At 38.6% G+C, this 17594-nt stretch overlaps 1 protein-coding gene across 2 annotated transcripts in view; it reads left to right on the forward strand.

The window, feature by feature from the left end:
* MICU3 (mitochondrial calcium uptake family member 3) overlaps window positions 1–17594 on the forward strand; it is an 87451-nt gene that overhangs the window by 15815 nt on the left and 54042 nt on the right. For both annotated transcript variants that reach the window (XM_061584118.1, XM_061584119.1), the window contains exons 2-5: window positions 8644–8785; window positions 13360–13391; window positions 14020–14098; window positions 16314–16361. In XM_061584118.1, coding sequence (XP_061440102.1) covers window positions 8644–8785; window positions 13360–13391; window positions 14020–14098; window positions 16314–16361 — 301 coding nt within the window. The remainder of the gene's footprint in view (window positions 1–8643; window positions 8786–13359; window positions 13392–14019; window positions 14099–16313; window positions 16362–17594) is intronic.

The following is a 17594-nucleotide window of genomic DNA, read 5'->3' on the forward strand; positions in this document are numbered from 1 at the left end:
TTTTTTGGATAATGGATTGAGTTGCTGAGTTACATTTCGTAGCCACTGTTGACAGCTGTTTCATGCAGCAGATCTTTTATCTGGTGTGCAGCCTTTTCTCTGTGGGAAAATCACAGTTGGAGTTTGGTTTTGGTCTGGTTTAGAATAAAGCTTTTTATTCACTGACATTAAGGAAACATGAGATCAACTCTTGGCAAAACTCACACACACACCTCTTCTTAAAATCTAGGTAGAAAAATTATGTCATACTTTACCTCAGTTTAACTCTGTGTGTGGCATAGCTATAGTTTAAGCACTCCTTTAAAGTGTACTGAAAAGTTAAGACATTTGGCAGCAATATGATTGCTCTTCATAAGGATGGAATTTGGATTTTTTTTGTACATTCTTAAAAGGATTGTCAGTTGAATTAAACAAATGTTAATCTTTTAGTCAAAGTTTCATACATTTCCTCATGAACAAAGCAATCATTCTGAATAAAAAGAATGCTTCCTTTGGAAATATTCATGTCACAGCAGCCACCATTTTAGAAGAGCCATTCTCTCCTCTGTACATAAGAAAGAGAGTGTCTCTCCAATTATGGTTTATATCACCCATAGTTTTTTTCTTATTTTGAGAATTAAAAATAATTCTAAAAGTTTTAAAAATCTGTTGTTTGATTAATAGGAAGCACTGTTTTAATTTATCAAAAGTTTTTAAACTAGTTAAAGCAATCAGTTGGCTAAAATTGCAATGAATTATTCAGGTTTTTCTGTAGTAGTGTGTTCATTCCATCTATTCATGCACATATTCCTAGCCAGATTTCACATGGGCCAGTAATTCTGCATATATCCTCTCCTTTTTGCATTTACTATAACATTACTCAAATGGGAGGAAGTGTGGGGAGTGCTTTGTCAATTATAGGCTCCGTATTTCCACGTGAGCAACAGCAACCCTCTGCAAACTAATGGGAGACCCATAATCCCTTCCATTGTTGCAAAAGATTCTGGGTTGCACACTTGGTTCACACAGCACTATCCATGCCAGAGGTGGTATGAGAGCTTTGGAGGCTCTTGTACCATTTGAAGGATCACAGCTTTACCACATGGAGCAGCACAAACTGCTGCTGCATTGCAGAGTTCCAGTGCAACTCCCTACAGAGGAGAGGTAAATGTCGTTGCAGTCGCTGCACTCTCTTTCCTCAACAGGGAGAAGTATTTTGAGAAACAGGAACTGGAAGAGCAGTTAGTTGGCAGCACTCATTCTATCAGTTATTCACTCACAAACACCTACTGAGCATCTAAGTTCTGACTGTGTGTTGTAGCTGCTGTGTTACTTGTCACTGTCCTACATTTCTCTTTGCTCTCCACAGGCAGCCCTTTAACCATATGTGATGCAGTCAACAAGTGAAATCTACAGCAAGACCAGCAGCAGTGACCCGGATGATTCCAGCTATTCCTCTGTGAGATTGCCAGCCTTCTTGTTCTAACTAGGCTCCTGTAGGTTTGGAAGCTGCTTGATTCAATTATGCGACAGGTGAAGCCATACCTAGCATAGGAATGTAATGGGTGAATGACAGCTGCAACTCTGCTGTCGTGCAACTTTCAAAGGCACAGGAGCCCGGCTCGGGTAGAAAAGGTTGGCAGCCCTATTAATTTGTTCTGCTTTCAGAACATACTCCATCTTTAATGCTGTTCAATAAAAGCTTTCACTTGATTACACATGTTGTTTCTTTGTTAATTGGGTTAGCAGATGCAGACCCCTTTCCCAATGCTCCTGTTCTTTCTAACCTCAGCTAGCTATAGGGTAGGGCACTGAATGGGGAAGGGAACTGAGGAGCTTTCCAGCTTCCAGGGCTCAATATCTGCAAATTCTTGGCCTTCTGGCTGCTTGAGCTCTAGCAAGAGTTACATCTTATCAGCTTCCTGATTATTGCTGATGTACTGAACTGTACAGCTTATGGACTTAATGATCTTTCTCTGCCCCTCCGCCCAATTTAGATGGTAATGTATATTATTTCTCTTGCTTTAAAATGTGCTAAGCCAGCCCTGCTATATTTGTGGGCTTTCCTGCATTGGAGGGAGAAATATCAATAATTTAAGATATGCAGACGATACCATACTACTAGCAGAAACCAGTAATGATTTGAAATGAATGCTGATGAAAGTTAGAGAAAAGCACAAAAGCAGGACTACAGCTGACTGTCAAGAAGACTAAAGCAATAACAAGATTTATGTAACTTTAAAGTTGACAGTGAGGACATTGAGCTTGTCAAGGATTATCAATACCTTGGCACAGTCATTAACGAAAATGGAGACAATAGTCAAGAAATCAGAAGAAGGCTAGGACTGGGGAGAGCAGCTATGAGAGGACTAGAAAAGGTCCTCAAATGCAAGTATGTATCACTGAACACTAAGGTCAGGATCATTCAGACCGTGGTATTCCCAATCTCTATGGATGTGAAAGTTGGACAGTGGAAAAAACAGATAAGAAAAAAATCAGCTCCTTTGAAATGTGGTGTTGGAGAGCTTTACGCATACCATGGACTGCAAAAAAGACAAATAATTGAGTGTTAGAACAAATTAAACCAGAACTATCACTAGAAGCTAAAATGATGAAACTGAGAGCCTGATCAGATGCCGGTATAATGTGGATCTGATGCTTTTTGCAGCCCCTTTTAATTGGGACCGTTTACATGACGTTTTTGCCAACGCGAGTACATTCAGCTGCTTTTGCCTTTAAATCCAGATTAAATCGATGCGACAAAAACCCGAAATTGCTCTTAAAATCCGCACCCGTCTCAGTGCGTTTCTACCGTGTATTACCTTTTAAGTGCCTTTTATTAGCTGTGCAGTTTCTTCGCCATTAGATCCTCCCTTTTCTCCACCCCTTTAACTGTCTCTGGGTGTCATTTTGTTTCCTGCCCTTGACGAAGCAACTTCCGGTCTCTCTTGCCTTCCTTTCGCCCACTTCCCCCCCAATACATTTCCTCCCCCACTCCTTTAAACAAAATAACATTCGTCCAAATTATTGACCCTAGAATATCTAATTCTGTGAAAGCTCTCTGCATGTGATGTGAGTGTTTTTTTCCCCACACCCCTGACACCAACAACTCCCTGAGGGTAGCAGGGAAGAGCTGGAGCTCAGGAAATTCCTTCCTGGGAAAATCTTGCTCACCCCGCCGCCAAAGAGGGAGGCTCCCCTTCAGCCTTGGCCGGCTCTCTCGCTTGAGCTGCGGGGGGGGGGTCCACAAGCCACTCCGCGCCGCTTGCTGGAGCTACACCCAGGCTTGGAGTGTGCGCAGCCATGGCAAGAGGAGGCTGGCGAAGGTGCCGCTGGGGTAATCTATAAGTGCCCAAAAGCACAGGGGAAATGGGAGCTGCCTTGGCGTCTCATCCCAGCATCTGCTCCACTCATCCCACTCACGGAGAGCGGTAATATTAAATGGTCGATGCTTCCTTTAGTAGCTGCTTTTAATGTCTCTCTAAAGATAATTGTTTGGGTTTTTTCTATGTTTCCCAGAACGCATGCTGAGGCTTGTCCCGGGGTGCCAAAGGCACACCAATCTCACACAGGGACAGCCTAACAGCCACGGGTGGGAGCAGGGAGGACAGGAGAAAGCCTGCACCGCAGGGAAGTGGGGTAGCTGTAGGCGATTCCCTTTCTTTCAAGTGCCTATTTCTCCCTTCGTTTAGGGAAACACCGCCCCTTCCCCGCCTCCACAGTTAACATTCTAATGTGTGGGTGCGGCAACAAGGAAACACTGATAGCAATAAACGCACACACGTGTGAATGCTAAAAAGAAAAACAGCCAATTTATTCGTAGCGAGGGCGGAAGTATGTGAACTGTCAAAATCAATCGCGATGGAAAACAGCATTTTTAATGTGGATCTTGGCTCATATGTGAACCAAAAGACATGATTCACTAGAAAAGATAATAATGCTGGGAAAAACAGAAGGGAGTAGAAAAAGAGAAAGGCCAAACCAGAGATGGATTGATTCCATAAAGGAAGCCAGAGAGCTGAACTTACAAGATCTGAACAGGTTGTTCATGACAGATGCTGTTGGAGTTGCTGATTCATAGGGTCGCCATAAGTTGTAATCGACTTGAAGGAACATAACAACAAATTACTACATTTGTATGACACCTTTCCTCCAAGGAGCTCAAAGCAGCATACATGGTTCTCCTCCCTCTCCTTTATCCTCGCAACAACCCTGTGAGGTGGGTTAGGCTGAGAGACTGTGACTGGCCAAGGTCACCCAACAAGCTTTGTGGTTGAGTTGGGATTTGAACCCTGGTCTCCCAGATTCTACTCCAACATTCTAACCACTACACCATGCTGGCTGTCAGTTATTAGTTGTTTTGAGGTGCTTCTCCAGTGCTACCACATTTTTCCTATCTGGAGAGGCTATAGCACAACAATAGCTGGACAAAAACAAAACCAGAACACTTTAGGGTTTGAAAAGTTACAGCATTCCTGTAGGAAATTACAGGGTATGCACTGACTGAAAATGAAGCAATAAGACCGCCTTAAAACTTTTGCACACACAAACGGTGTTGAAAACGGGATTGCGTGTGATCACCATGATAGCATTATGAGCACAAATCATCATAAATGCACAATAAAAAGATCATCTAGTGGGTGCCTAAGTTACCTTTCTAACTATTAGAAAGTTGGTAACAAGGGTTCGTGAAATACATAAGCTGATGAAATGATTTTTTAGGGTAGTTTATATGCATTGAAAAATTGCTAAGATTGCATTGCTTGGGCAGCTATCCTATACGTGCTTACCTAGACACCCCATTAAATTATTACTTCTGAGTAAGAACATATAGAATTGTTTTGTTCTGGGAAAAGTGGCTTGATTTGGTGTCTGAAGATGTTATCTGTTTTCTTACTATCATTACAGTGTTGAATAGTTGGGGAAATGCTTCTGGAAGGCTTGAATGTGGGTACATTAAAATACTTCCAACTTCTGTGTTTCTGTGTGTGTGTTTTAACAGACATTAATTTCAAAAGAAATGGTTGCAGTTAACTTCCAGGCTTTGCATAGAGAGAGAGAGATACACATTTTCTTTAAAATCTATTATTTGAGGACTTCCGGGAAGGGTGACTTAGCCTGTGCCTGCTTTTGAGACGGGCTCCTGCCTCAAAAGAAGCTTATTCAGATATATCAGTCAGTTTTTTCTTTTTTTTTGACTGATTAAACTTCTCCCGGGTAGGGAGAAACGAAGAGATTAACCTCAAAGCCTATTTTTGTTGGGACGACCAGATCTCATTAATTTATGGGACGAGGTCCAGCCGACGAAGGTGGGACGGATTTTCAACAGCAAGCTCTATCTGATAAAGCGAACGTTCACCTTATCTTCTAAGAGAGAACGCACTAACAGGCAAGCACCCTTCTTTCTATATTTTTCTTTTATTTGACTTAAATTGTTGCTGTTTAAAAGAGATTTGCCAGATTGATCGGTTTTTGACATCTCACTGGGGAGCCATAACTTCTCTCTGCTACGCACTAATTAATAGCTTATCTCTGTTTTTGTTGCAAAAAGCTGTCCTGGATTTGCATTCTAAAGATATACACAGAAGAGGGATTTCTATTCCAGATTTTTATTTTGAAGAATATTATATTGTCTGAGACTACTCTCTTTTTGGTCTATTTTTTTTTGACGAATCTGTTTCCTGACGACTGCCATTAATTGTTTCGATCCTGGGAACTGCATTTTGTTTACTTAACTATGGAGAGATAAGGCTGTCTGCTCTGTTTATACTGTGATGTCACCAAGTTTGGAGTATTAACCCAATTGTTGCTGAAATAAGAAGTGGTTTTCCTATATTTTTCTTTTAAAATGGCAATTAAGAAAGTGGCTGAGAATCTGGAAATAACTATGTTTCAGAAAATAATGGATGAGATTGAGATAACGAAACAAAACCTGCGACAGGGTTGTAAGGAGCTGAAAATTGAATTGAGTAAAATGACGCAGGAGATTAAAGATATAGGGGTCCCTGTGAGAGAGGTGACCCTGGAAGGGGTCCCTGTGAGAGAGGAGACCCCGGAGATTGGAACAAACGTGGAACAGGAAAAAGATTTGGAGTCTATGGACTTTAGAAATAAAATCTATTGTTTGGAGACACAGGAGATTAAAGACATAGGGGTCCTTGTGAGAGAGGAGACCCTGGAGACTGGAACAGGGGTCCCTGTGAGAGAGGAGACCCTGGAGACTGGAACAGGGGTCCCTGTGAGAGAGGAGACCCCGGAGATTGGAACAAACGTGGAACAGGAAAAAGATTTGGAGTCTATGGACTTTAGAAATAAAATCTATTGTTTGGAACTCAATGTTATCTCTGAAGAAATTAATGAAGATTCTAGAGATAAAGTTATCAATGGCATGGATAATCTTCTGGACTGGAATGATGTGATGGAGCCCAATATAGAGAAAATCTATGGAATTAACTGCAGCCATGTGACAATGGAAAAACTTTCAAGAGATGACCCAGTGTATTTTGAAAAAAAGAACAGAGATATGATTTTACAGCAGTATTTCAGCAACCTATTCAGAATGGATGGCAAGAAAATATTTGGGATAGAGGTAATTCCCATCAGACTCTTACTATATGACTATGGCTTTGACAGCAAGATTATTATGGAATACTGATAATGGAAGATTGGATACCGAAATTACTGGACTTAACAAGACTACTGAAGATGGAAGATGGAAAATGGAACTAATAGGGATAATAGAATAATGGCTACTGAAATTACTGAACCTAACAGATTCTGATGTGATGGATTAATTGAAATGTTTATTTTTACTATGGTTATGACAATAAGATTATCATAATTAGTAATGAGATGGATTAATCGATATGCTTATCTGGAAAAAAAAAATTGATAGATATATTTCTTAAAGAATTGAAACCTCTCTTTGACTTTTTGTGGAAAGAATAAAGTAATGTTTATGAGATTTGATGATTAAGTAAGATAACTATTGGAGGAAAGTGATTTTATAATATGACTTAAGAGACAGGATTGTTATATATTATAGACTTATAACTGATCTGATCTTTGACAAATGGGAAGTCAATATTTTACTCTTTATTTTTTATTTTTTATTTTTATTTTTGTTTTTTTTTGTTTTTTGTTTTTGTTTAACTATTTTTGATTTTGTTTTTTGTCTTTGAATGTTTTATGATTTCGTCTTGTATGTTTTATGAAAATTTGAATAAAAATTATTGAAAAAAAAAATCTATTATTTGTGATAGTAAGGAAATGGTTTTAATTAGAGATTCGTGACAGTTTGCTTGAGAGAAATGGCTGTGTCCAGTTTTGTAAAGGTGCTGAGCTATAACATGATACAACATCACCGTAAGATTGCCAGGAAGATTAGTAAACAAAAGTCTTAACATCTTTTGATAGGGATATGCTTTCATGAAAGTTTTTGAGGTTTGCCGCTAATTACTAAGAGATTTGAATCAGATAATCTCCAAAAGTAAGAATAGAAACTGGACCCTTATTGACTCTTACCCATTACCTCACCAGTGCTTTTGTTCTTTCATGGATCTCATTGCATGGTCTGTCAGGTGTGATTTCCATTATGTTTCACGAAAATGTGTGCCTCTGTATGATGGACACACTTTTGGCATCTTTGTTCCAGAGCACCACACATTTGTAGCAGCCCTTGTTCTGATACATGGTGAGAGGCAAGTTCTTTATCTGCCCTATTTTACAAATAGTTTTATGGGCAAAACGGAGATTGGTTCTGTTTAAGCCGTTTCCTGACCAAAACAAGGCAGCATACTTCATTGGCTAATTTCGTGAGTGATTACCACTTAAAATGTAAACCAGACCAGACTCTTTTTTTGGCACTGGGGAGAATAAAAGTTGCCCTCAAACAATTTTTGTTATCTTTGGGAGTTGGAAGAAATTTCTCAGTGACAGTGGGTTGCAGTATTACTGGGGAGGGGAGTGTTGCTGCTGCTTCAAGCAATGGCAGAGGTGCAATGAGCAGCAGGTGTGTAGGAGCATCCATGTTTTAATTTTTTGTTGCTAACAATCCCCCTGGAAATGATGCCATGTCATGACATGACATTGTTCCCATTGCCTATGCTCAGTGAGGAACACGACCAGCTGATGCAACTTGTTGCACCTCTGCCACCGCTTGATATGGCAAAATTGTTTTACTACTAAAAGAGAGACTGTAGCCCTAATGCCACCTCACATCTGTCATAGTAAACTTCCACCAAAATATGAAAAATTTCTCACCCCCAGCCCTGCCAAAAAACTAAACAAATCCTTTCCCCACTTTTGCAGGAGATAAATTGCTCCATGAAGGGAGGGATATTTTTGGCCTAGTACTAAACCAAACCACACACCCATAATGATAGGACATAATAGTTAATATGTCTTCTGTAAAACATGCTGCTTCTACGATAAAGCAAGACATACATATGGCCACACTTTCAGATGTAGATTTAAAATATGAGAGAGGAAAGAAGGAAATATAACTCTGTGTTCAAAGAACCATGTTGTGGGATTGGAGGTGAAGAGATGAGCCAGTTTAGAGTGTTAGACAGCAGGACGCTGTGAGGGAGAGCTGAAAGCATCGCTGTTACAATAATTGAAACAGCTAACACTCTTTCGGTTTCTTTTGTCTTTTTTTAAAAGGCCACAGATCATGAAGATTTGGGTCTTTATGCAACATCACGGGAACAGCGGTTTCGTATGTTTTCCAGTTTAGAATTTGAAGGGCAGCTCTTTATGACACCGTATGACTTCATTCAGTCAGTTACAAATGATGAACCAAGGTGTAAGTATAGTTGTGTGTCTGTGTGGAGTAGGAATGGGTGAGAATTTCGATGCAGTTTGCATTTCAAGCAGAATTTATCAAATTCGCACTTTCTGAAACAATATGAGAACTGAAACACAGCCATCCTTCGAAATTCACATTTATTAGAATTTTGGGATGCAGTTTGCCAACTAAACAATATTTATAAAAATGCATGTATTAGGGGAAAGTGTTCATAAAGATGAAGAAATGAGTGAAAATAACATGCAAAAAGGCATGATGTGATGAGAAATGGCCTGCAAAAATGTGTACCTTTGTCAAAAATGCCTACAAAAATGTGTTTATTTGGAGAAATTCACATTAAAATGGAGATTTTTCATGAGGATTTTTTTTAAAAAAAATTGAAGATTGCTGCAGAAATGTAGAGAACTGAATTTAACATTAGAAAAGTGAGGAGCTGAGAGAACCAAAATTGACAGATCTTTCCATCCCTAGTGTGGAGGGGGTCTGTATAGTCTCACATAGAGGTTCTGCAAAACAATCCTCAGAACTTTTTAGAGCTAGGCTAGCATTTTAGTAAGAAGTCTGCAGCCACCCACAAGGTGTGTGCTCACACAAACGGGTGTGGTTCCTGCCATCTTGCTTGGTTATTTTTGACACTGCAGTGGCAGTAATAGAGACTTTTTCTTGCTCTTGTTTTGTCAGACCTTGAGCAAGTTATGCATAAATAAATAAATTGCTGTGGGTGTGTTCCTTCCATACCTGCTTTTATTTAATCTGTCTGTCTGTTTCCTCCTCATCTACCACCAATGTGATTGCTACTCTGAATGTTTGTATGAAATCTTCTAATTTTTAATTTAAAGTATAGCTTCCCTTTTCTTGTGGGCTCACTGTAGGTATCCAACAGTTCTACCATCATATATTGGTGTTGGTATTCTCAAACCTTTTAAGCTGTTGAGCTTTGTAAAATCTAGAGTAAAAATGTAAAATAGCAATAATATTGGTTTCATGGTTCTTATTAAGGACATTAAAATTAACTATGCAAAATGCTTTAGAAGCTGCTGTTGTTATTTGTATGATGTCTTTTGCATGGGCAAAAATAAACAGGTCCCTGTCCCTAGGGATCTTGTAAGCTAAAACAGGCAATAAGGAAAACAACAGAAAGTGTGGAGAGAGAAGAACAGGGAGAACTGGATATGATTTAAGTAGGTAATAAAGATTAAAAGGATAAGTCAAAAGCTATGTGGGAAAGTAGACTTTGAGAAGCAATTTGAAAAAAGAACAAGGTGGCAAAAATGTCCTTTAAACAGTCAAAATTATTTTCCCTTTTTTGTATAGAAAGCTATTAACACTAGGGAATACACTGCTTTACTGATCTGCTTCTGCGCTCAATTCAAAATGCTGATTATAATCCTTTAAAGCCCTGGGATCCACATAGCTGAAAGTCTGCTTTTCCCTAGCTTGTGCTCTGATGAGCAAGCATTACTTGCTGTTCCATCATAGTAAAAGAGAAGAATGGCAGTGTCCAGAAATTGGGCTGTTTAGTTATAAATGCTAAGTTTTGGAAGACTAGAACCTTTTGCCAGTGGAAGTTGGGAAATCTACATTTTTTTAAGATTCTGGAAAGGATGTAAAACGTCTCTTTTTTGAACAGTTAGTTTTTTGGTTGATTACTGTGCTGCTGTTCAGACTGAAAAACTGATGAATGAAAAAAGTTCAGTAAAAATAAATAAAAATAAGCATAATGAAAGCAACACAGCATAATAAAAGCAACACAGTGCAACCTTCCTCAGGAGAGCATTCCAAAATGGAGTGCTACTTGTAGTGCTGTTGTGGCCGGACTTTGGGGTCTAAGTCTGTGGCCATGCAATTAGGCATCACAGCAAACAGCATGGCTACCTGGCAATGCTTCTGGGTGCCACCACTAAGAAAGCCCTTCTTCTGTGTTATCTGCTGCATGGGGACCTAAAGAAGGGCTTCTGAGGAATATTTTAGCTCTTGGAAAGGTCATGTGGGAGAAGGCAGTTGTTAAGGTCTCCAGGGTGAGTTAATATGTTTGTGCTTATTTGATAATGTGGTTTAGTTTGATTATTGCTTTGTTTTAATTGGTTTTTAAAAATTAATTGTTAACAGTTTTGAGCTGGTAGAAAAAGTCTGAAAATGGTTTATGTAAATAAAAATAACTGGTAGAGATGTGAAGGCCTGGAAAAAAATGGAAAATTTTGGGGGAAACTTTTTTTGAAGCCTTTTTTGTTTTTTTTCTGAAAAATTGAAAAAAATGAAGAAAAAATGGATTATGAAATGTTTTATTTTTCTCAGTTCTTTTTATGGAAATGGATGCTTTATGTCTGCTTGACACTGTGGAGGACTAACAGAGACATAAATAATTTTCTTTGTTATTAATGTTGATGGTTTCTTCTGTTTTTTTTTAATTGTTTTTTGCCAGCTCCTCATAAACTGGCAAAATGAAAGAGGTTTCTTACAGTTCAGGTTTTCCTTACAGTTCAGAATCTTGTAGATCCATTTGTTACAAAAAAAGTAAAAATTTCAAAAAGTAAATTCAATTTGTAATAATTGTTTTAATAAAACGTACTTTTAATATACCAAATGTGATATTTTTATGCCAGACCAACTTGTACATAATTATATTTGATGTTCCTGAAGTAACAAAGTGACTTTCAATCTGTAAAAAGTGCTAATATTGGATTTTTTCTGAAAATTTCTGTTTTTTTTTCTAGAAAAAAACACAAAAAACTGGTTTTCTTCCATGACTTCAAAATTTCCAGAAATTTTACATCTCTAAGCACTGGATGAGTTCTGGGTGGTATAAACATAATGTGTGATTCAGGAACCTTATAAAGCAGGCCTGTGGGCCTCAGTGTTGTTGCTGGAGTCCAGCTTCTATCTGCCCCAGCCAGTCTCGCCAATGATCAGAGATTATGAGACTTGTAGTTCAGCAACATCTGGAGGATCACAAGTTAGCCACCCCTGACCTAGCACAAACTATTTTTAAAAATCTTTTTTACTGTTTGTTTTGCAGTTGTAATTGGTGCAGCCAGTGGGGCTCACTCCCAGAGCTGAACAGCTAATGGGCACTGAGAAGGAGCCCTCTTGAAGTCCATTTGCAGGGTGCAGTATAGATTCAAATCATGCCTGGAAATGCACATTTTTCCTTTGCAAATCAGTAGAGGAAAAAATGTCCATTTGCAACCACAATTTGAACAGGGCTGATTCATATCATACTTTTATTCTTCATCACCCCTCAGAAATGCTCCCACATGGACAAACCTAATACATGAATTAAGAGTGTATGAGGGCCAAAAAAGAAGGGATGCTAAATATGTCTTTGGGTTTAACAGGCAGCTTTTTTAAAAAATGCAAATAACATCTGAGGGCTGATAATTATTGGGATCACAGTAGGCATGGGCTCAGTTAGCATGTAAATGCTAAGCCAAACTATGGCTTAGGGTGAACATGTAGGCTCCTAGTGAGAAGAACATGGCTGCTTTGCTCCTCTTCTGGACTTTGACCTGCTGATGCAGTGCTGTGAGCTTAGCCATGGGTTGGCTTAGCATGTGATTTGAACCTGAATTCACGGTTTGTCTCACTCCAGACAATCCATGAGCTGTAACCAAGGTTTGTAACCAAGGAATGTTGGTTCTTTCCTGCAATAAGTTCGGTTTTTATCATGGTAGTAGGATATCCTACACTCCCTAGGGTCTTCCCAGCTGCTGTGTTGGTCAAGATATTTTTCCATGTTTCGTAATACAGAAGATGTTTCCCCTTTTCCCCCTGTTAACTGTTTTTTCTTCTGTGGGTTTTTGCTTGAGGTTTGGGGCTCATCCTGTCCAAAAACTGGGGAGGAGGTGCCTTTCTCACACAGAGTATGCTTTAAAGTTTGCCTGTCCTGCCTTCTGGAGAGAGTGGCAGGAGCAATCCAGTAGAGGATATCGTTCTACCACCCTAGAAAATGAATTTAAGTATTGTTCCTTTTTTATTCCAAATCTTGGCCTGAGTTGATAGCAGCCTTTATAGTCAACTGTTATTGTGTGATTTGGGTCCCTGCAGGTTACTGTCAAGTAGCCAAATGCTTCCCAATTGGTCTTCAGCTTCCCCCAAGAATTACTTGATGGGTAGACTTGGTCCAGTCCTCCAGAAATAGTAGTACAAACCTCTAAAACAAAAATCTCTCCAACCACATCAAAGAGGTTGAGGGTTTTACTCAAATTCTGAGAAATGCAATAACTTGTTCACATGGTCTGAGCCTTTAGAGGAACTGTTCAACTGTCATTCGTTGTCCCCTCCCCTTGAATAGAATCTTATGCAAATTAGCTTGCTGGCTGCTTACAAATTCATATATGTATGTTTAGGATCCAATGTCATTTGGCCTAACTGTCTTGCGTATGTTGAGTACTGTGAGGCTTGCCCCCAAGTAAGTGAGCATGGGATTACAGCCTGCATTTGTTTAAATTCAAGTTATCTAGCTGGCTTGTGTATTGAGATAAGGGATGAAATGGTTAATGATTATGCTACCAGCCTATACGTGCATGCTATTGAATAGGTTGCATAAATAATTATTTTTGTATTCATTTTAGGGACAAAACAATGGAAATCTCTTTCAAAACAGGTGAGCTTCAATTCTGCTCCACACAATAAAGAATTAAAATTTGCCTTGATGTATGTGATTTTTGTTTGTTGGCCATCCTTTATATTTTGAGAGGATTATATGGGGGTTTTTTTTAAGAGTTTGAAATGCTTCCTTTTGTTTGAACTTTATAAATAGTTCAAAGGTGTAGAGAGATCAACATTAAGATATTTAGTACTGGTTGAATTGGTATGATGCAGTGGGTAAGCGTTTTAAGATGGAGGTCCTAGCCATAACTAACTTCTTGGTGACCATAGGTAAGCTGCTCTCTTTGTTTCAGTTTATAGAGATGGCAATACTGCCAACTTCATAATGTTGGCGTGAATGAGTGAGGTATCTCATATTGCATATTTTTATTATATGTATTCTGAATTCCATCATTTTATTTGATCAAATGTTTGCAGGCTATTGTAACCCTGACTTTTCAATGTCTTATTATCAGATTAAACCCTATTATACAACTGTCCTAATTTTTTTCCCCTTACAGTGTAATCCTGTACATATCTACTCAGAAGTAAGCCCCATTGAGTTCAATGGGATTTACTTCCAGTAAGATTGCAGACTCACTGAGTCTTTATTATATAGTCATCTTTTTTTAATTACTTTGTAGGAATTGAATCAAATACTTGCAGAAACTCCACCAGTTTGGAAAGGGTCATCAAAACTCTTTCGGAATCTCCAAGATAAAGGTACTGAGGAATATATATTTTGTAGAATGTCTTAATTATGAGTTATTTTGTCTCTGGACTAGAAGCAGGATTGCTACCATTTTTGCTGAATTCTACGTTAATATTAATCTCTTCTTAAAGAAAATGTAGAAAAGAAAATCCAGCAACTTAATTTTATCGTGAATATGCTGCAGTAATATTTTAGACAGCTTGTTTAAAGGTTTTTGAGTATTAGATTATATATTTTACTTAGTCTTAACTGAGAATTGCCTGCAAAAGAGAGATTTTAAAAGTGATGTCTCACAGAGACATTCAGAATTCAGAGAGCATCTGTTAATTTGGGGCTAATACTGCCTGGTAGACTTGTTGTGATTTAATGTCTTGAAGATTGTATCTTCACAAAGATTTGGAAAGTGTGCAGTGATGCCACTGTTATACTGATGTTTCACATGTCCTGATCACCGCAGAAGGAGATAATCCAAAATCACTCCTGGTTATCCATCTGCACTTCCAGTTTCTTCTCCCCTTTTGACACTAGATGGATTTCTAACATATAACGGTTAGAGTAAAATATTATGGGACATGCTTTCTGACATTTAAGAAACAAAAAGTATCCAAACTGACACAGTTATTTTAAGCTTGTATGATAATATTAGAGAACCCGGCATAGTATTTACTCTAAAGCTTAGATTGCCCTTTACCATTTTAGGATGTTCCCTCAAACTAGCGATTGTACTAAACATATTGTCACCACAGGGACTTGTAACTAAATGGATAGGTCTGCCTTTAATTGATTCTGTAAATTACACACAGATTTTAGTGTAGGATTTTCTCTGCTGCAGCCCTTCCAGAATCTTTCTCCCAGAACATCAAGAGCAGTCATCCAGAACTATCTGTCTATAGAATACAGTATACTAGTACAGACAAAAGGTAGGAATGTGTTCAAGATTTCCTAGATAGCCGTTTTCTTGTGTGCTTGCCATATTTCATGAGAGCTGCTTTTCCTTGCTTTGGTCTATAGTAAATAAAGTGGCTTAAAGAGAAAATGTTAAAGTAAAGGGGGGTGCACGTATATGTGAACCCGCTCTGTGTGTATTAGTAGACCTCTATCCAGGGGAAACCCTGCCTTTTGGAAACAAATGGCTTGAAGAAGAGTGAATAATATTGTTCATGGTACGAGGAATAAATATGATGAATAAGCATAGTGTAGAAAGATGATTAACTCATTCTACATGACTAAGACTATCAATGAAAAATGTGAATCTCAGAAGTGGGATGTCTTGGATGAGCAGGTTTAGATTAGTTGTGCAAGTTTGACTTCCTCATTTTTGTGGCAGTATAGCACATAGGGGAGGCAGATAAATTCTGCAATCCACTTTTAAGGGCTGGAGGGTTAAGCAATAAGTCTATTAGGTTCTTTCTGTTTTCAGCAGAAGTTTCTTAAGTTTCAGTTACATTTGTATCTAGGTAAGCATGATGGTTTCCTTCCATGTTTTTCCTATAAAAATGTTTGTAATAAAGCATTTAAATTCTTTATAACACAGACATTAATTAAAAGAATTTAACTGGGCAGTAGTCAAATCAGTGTAATCCATTTTGAGTATTGATTTGCCAGAGTAGCAAACCTTAAAATTGGACCCATATGTTTTTCTAAAGAAACAAAATCCTATTCAGTGGGGTACATCAGGGAAACAACAAGCAGGGAATGATATAAAACCTACCTCCTCCATTGTCATGGTCCAAATCCAATTTGGGTGTCCTCTGCAGCTGTGTTTTAAAAAGAAATGTAAAGGTGTAAGAAACCTGATCATGGATCTCCAACATCTCATTCAGTTTGGCCTTTATCACAGTCCATAATGGTACAATTCTGTACATGTTTACTCAGAAGTAAGTCTCACTAATTTCAGTGACACTCCCAGGGAAGTGGGCATAAAATTGCAACCTAAGACATTCAACTCAAGAAAAATTCTGATGACGGTAACAGGATTTCTCTAATGTATATAAGATTGCAATTTTAGCAATTAAAACTGCAATTTATTAAGTAAATGGTTATATCTCTGTTACAGCTCATTAACTTAAAGAGGCTTCTTACAGATGTAGAAGTTCCAGTGTGTGCATAGAGGTCTGATATATATGGAAGGGGACTGCTCTATGGGCACACCCCATTATGCACTCTGTGCTATTGATCTATGACTGGAGGAACAGATCATGTGATTTGCTGACTTGCTTTTTTCAGGTGTGATTTCTTACACAGAATATCTCTTTCTATTATGTATCTTAACAAGTAAGTATCCAAAATAAAAATTATAAAATGTATTTGTATATATCATACCACTTGATGTTCATAAACACGAGCCAGTATTTTTGTGGAAGGGAAAAACACATAACTTGCAATTTGTTCTTATCAGCCCCTGGTGAAACATTACTGGAATAACTGAATATGAAACTGATGTTTTTTTCAGACAACTAGATCAATATCCTAGAAGCAGTACTGAAAATGTCCTTTACCATAGTCTGCTGAGAAATAAGCAATCTGTTGCTATTTCATTCAGTTATCACAGTGCAAGTAAAACAGGATCTGCTATTGGCAGCAGGCAACGCCAAAATGAATTTCACCCTCTCAATGCCTGTTAAAGAGCTGGTTCCAATACATATGTGATACAGTCTTACCATTACACTTCACAATACATGTTGGGGTTTTTTTTTGTTTCAACGATTCCCCCCTCCTCAAACTGATGTAATATATCCACCAAGCTACAGGAATTTTTTTTTGGGGGTGGGGGGGTTGTCTATGCACAAAGGCTCAGGTTGCGAGCACACTAGTCACCTACAGCAAAGCGTTTCCATTAGCCATATGTGGAGGGGAAATGGGTTGATCTGCCGAACAGTTGTAAAATCTCTTTGAAGCTGATTTTGGAAAAAAAAACCCTCACTCAAACGGATCCCACCAGGTTTTACAGTAAAAAGAGGCAGGGTTTGACATGCATTGTGTGTCCCTGTTTTCAGAAGAGAGAGGTAGAGATGCACTGGAACTTGCAGAATTGTGTGTTTCTGCCCTAATTGTGGGACTGCTTTCCAAAGCTGCCAGTTTCCATGGAGGTTCCTAGGAATTCTGCTGTGGAGACCCAGAATGCCAACACTTCCGCACCCCAGCCCAGAATCCTGTCATGAAGTCACATTGCGAGAACTCATAAAAACCACTGAACTGGTATGAAGTCTGTATGATTAGAGTGTTGGTATGAAATGTGGAAAATCCAGATTCCAATTCAATGTAGCTACAAATCGATTTTGGTGTTCTGCTGCCATGCTGCTTGGAACTGGCCCTCTATGATGTGTTGTATCAATCAGGTCCACATTAGATACCAGCCATTCCATATGTTTAAAGACAGAATTGCTTCGTTCATGTAGGCAAAGAGGAATGCAGAGGTGTTGGGCATTCTGGGTCTCCATAGCAGAATCCCTAGGAACCTCCATGGTAACAGGCAGCTTTGTAAAGCAGCCCCACAAAGAGGGTAGA

Source organism: Rhineura floridana, chromosome 9, assembly GCF_030035675.1.
Source record: "Rhineura floridana isolate rRhiFlo1 chromosome 9, rRhiFlo1.hap2, whole genome shotgun sequence".
Classification (NCBI taxonomy): Eukaryota; Metazoa; Chordata; class Lepidosauria; order Squamata; family Rhineuridae; genus Rhineura; species Rhineura floridana.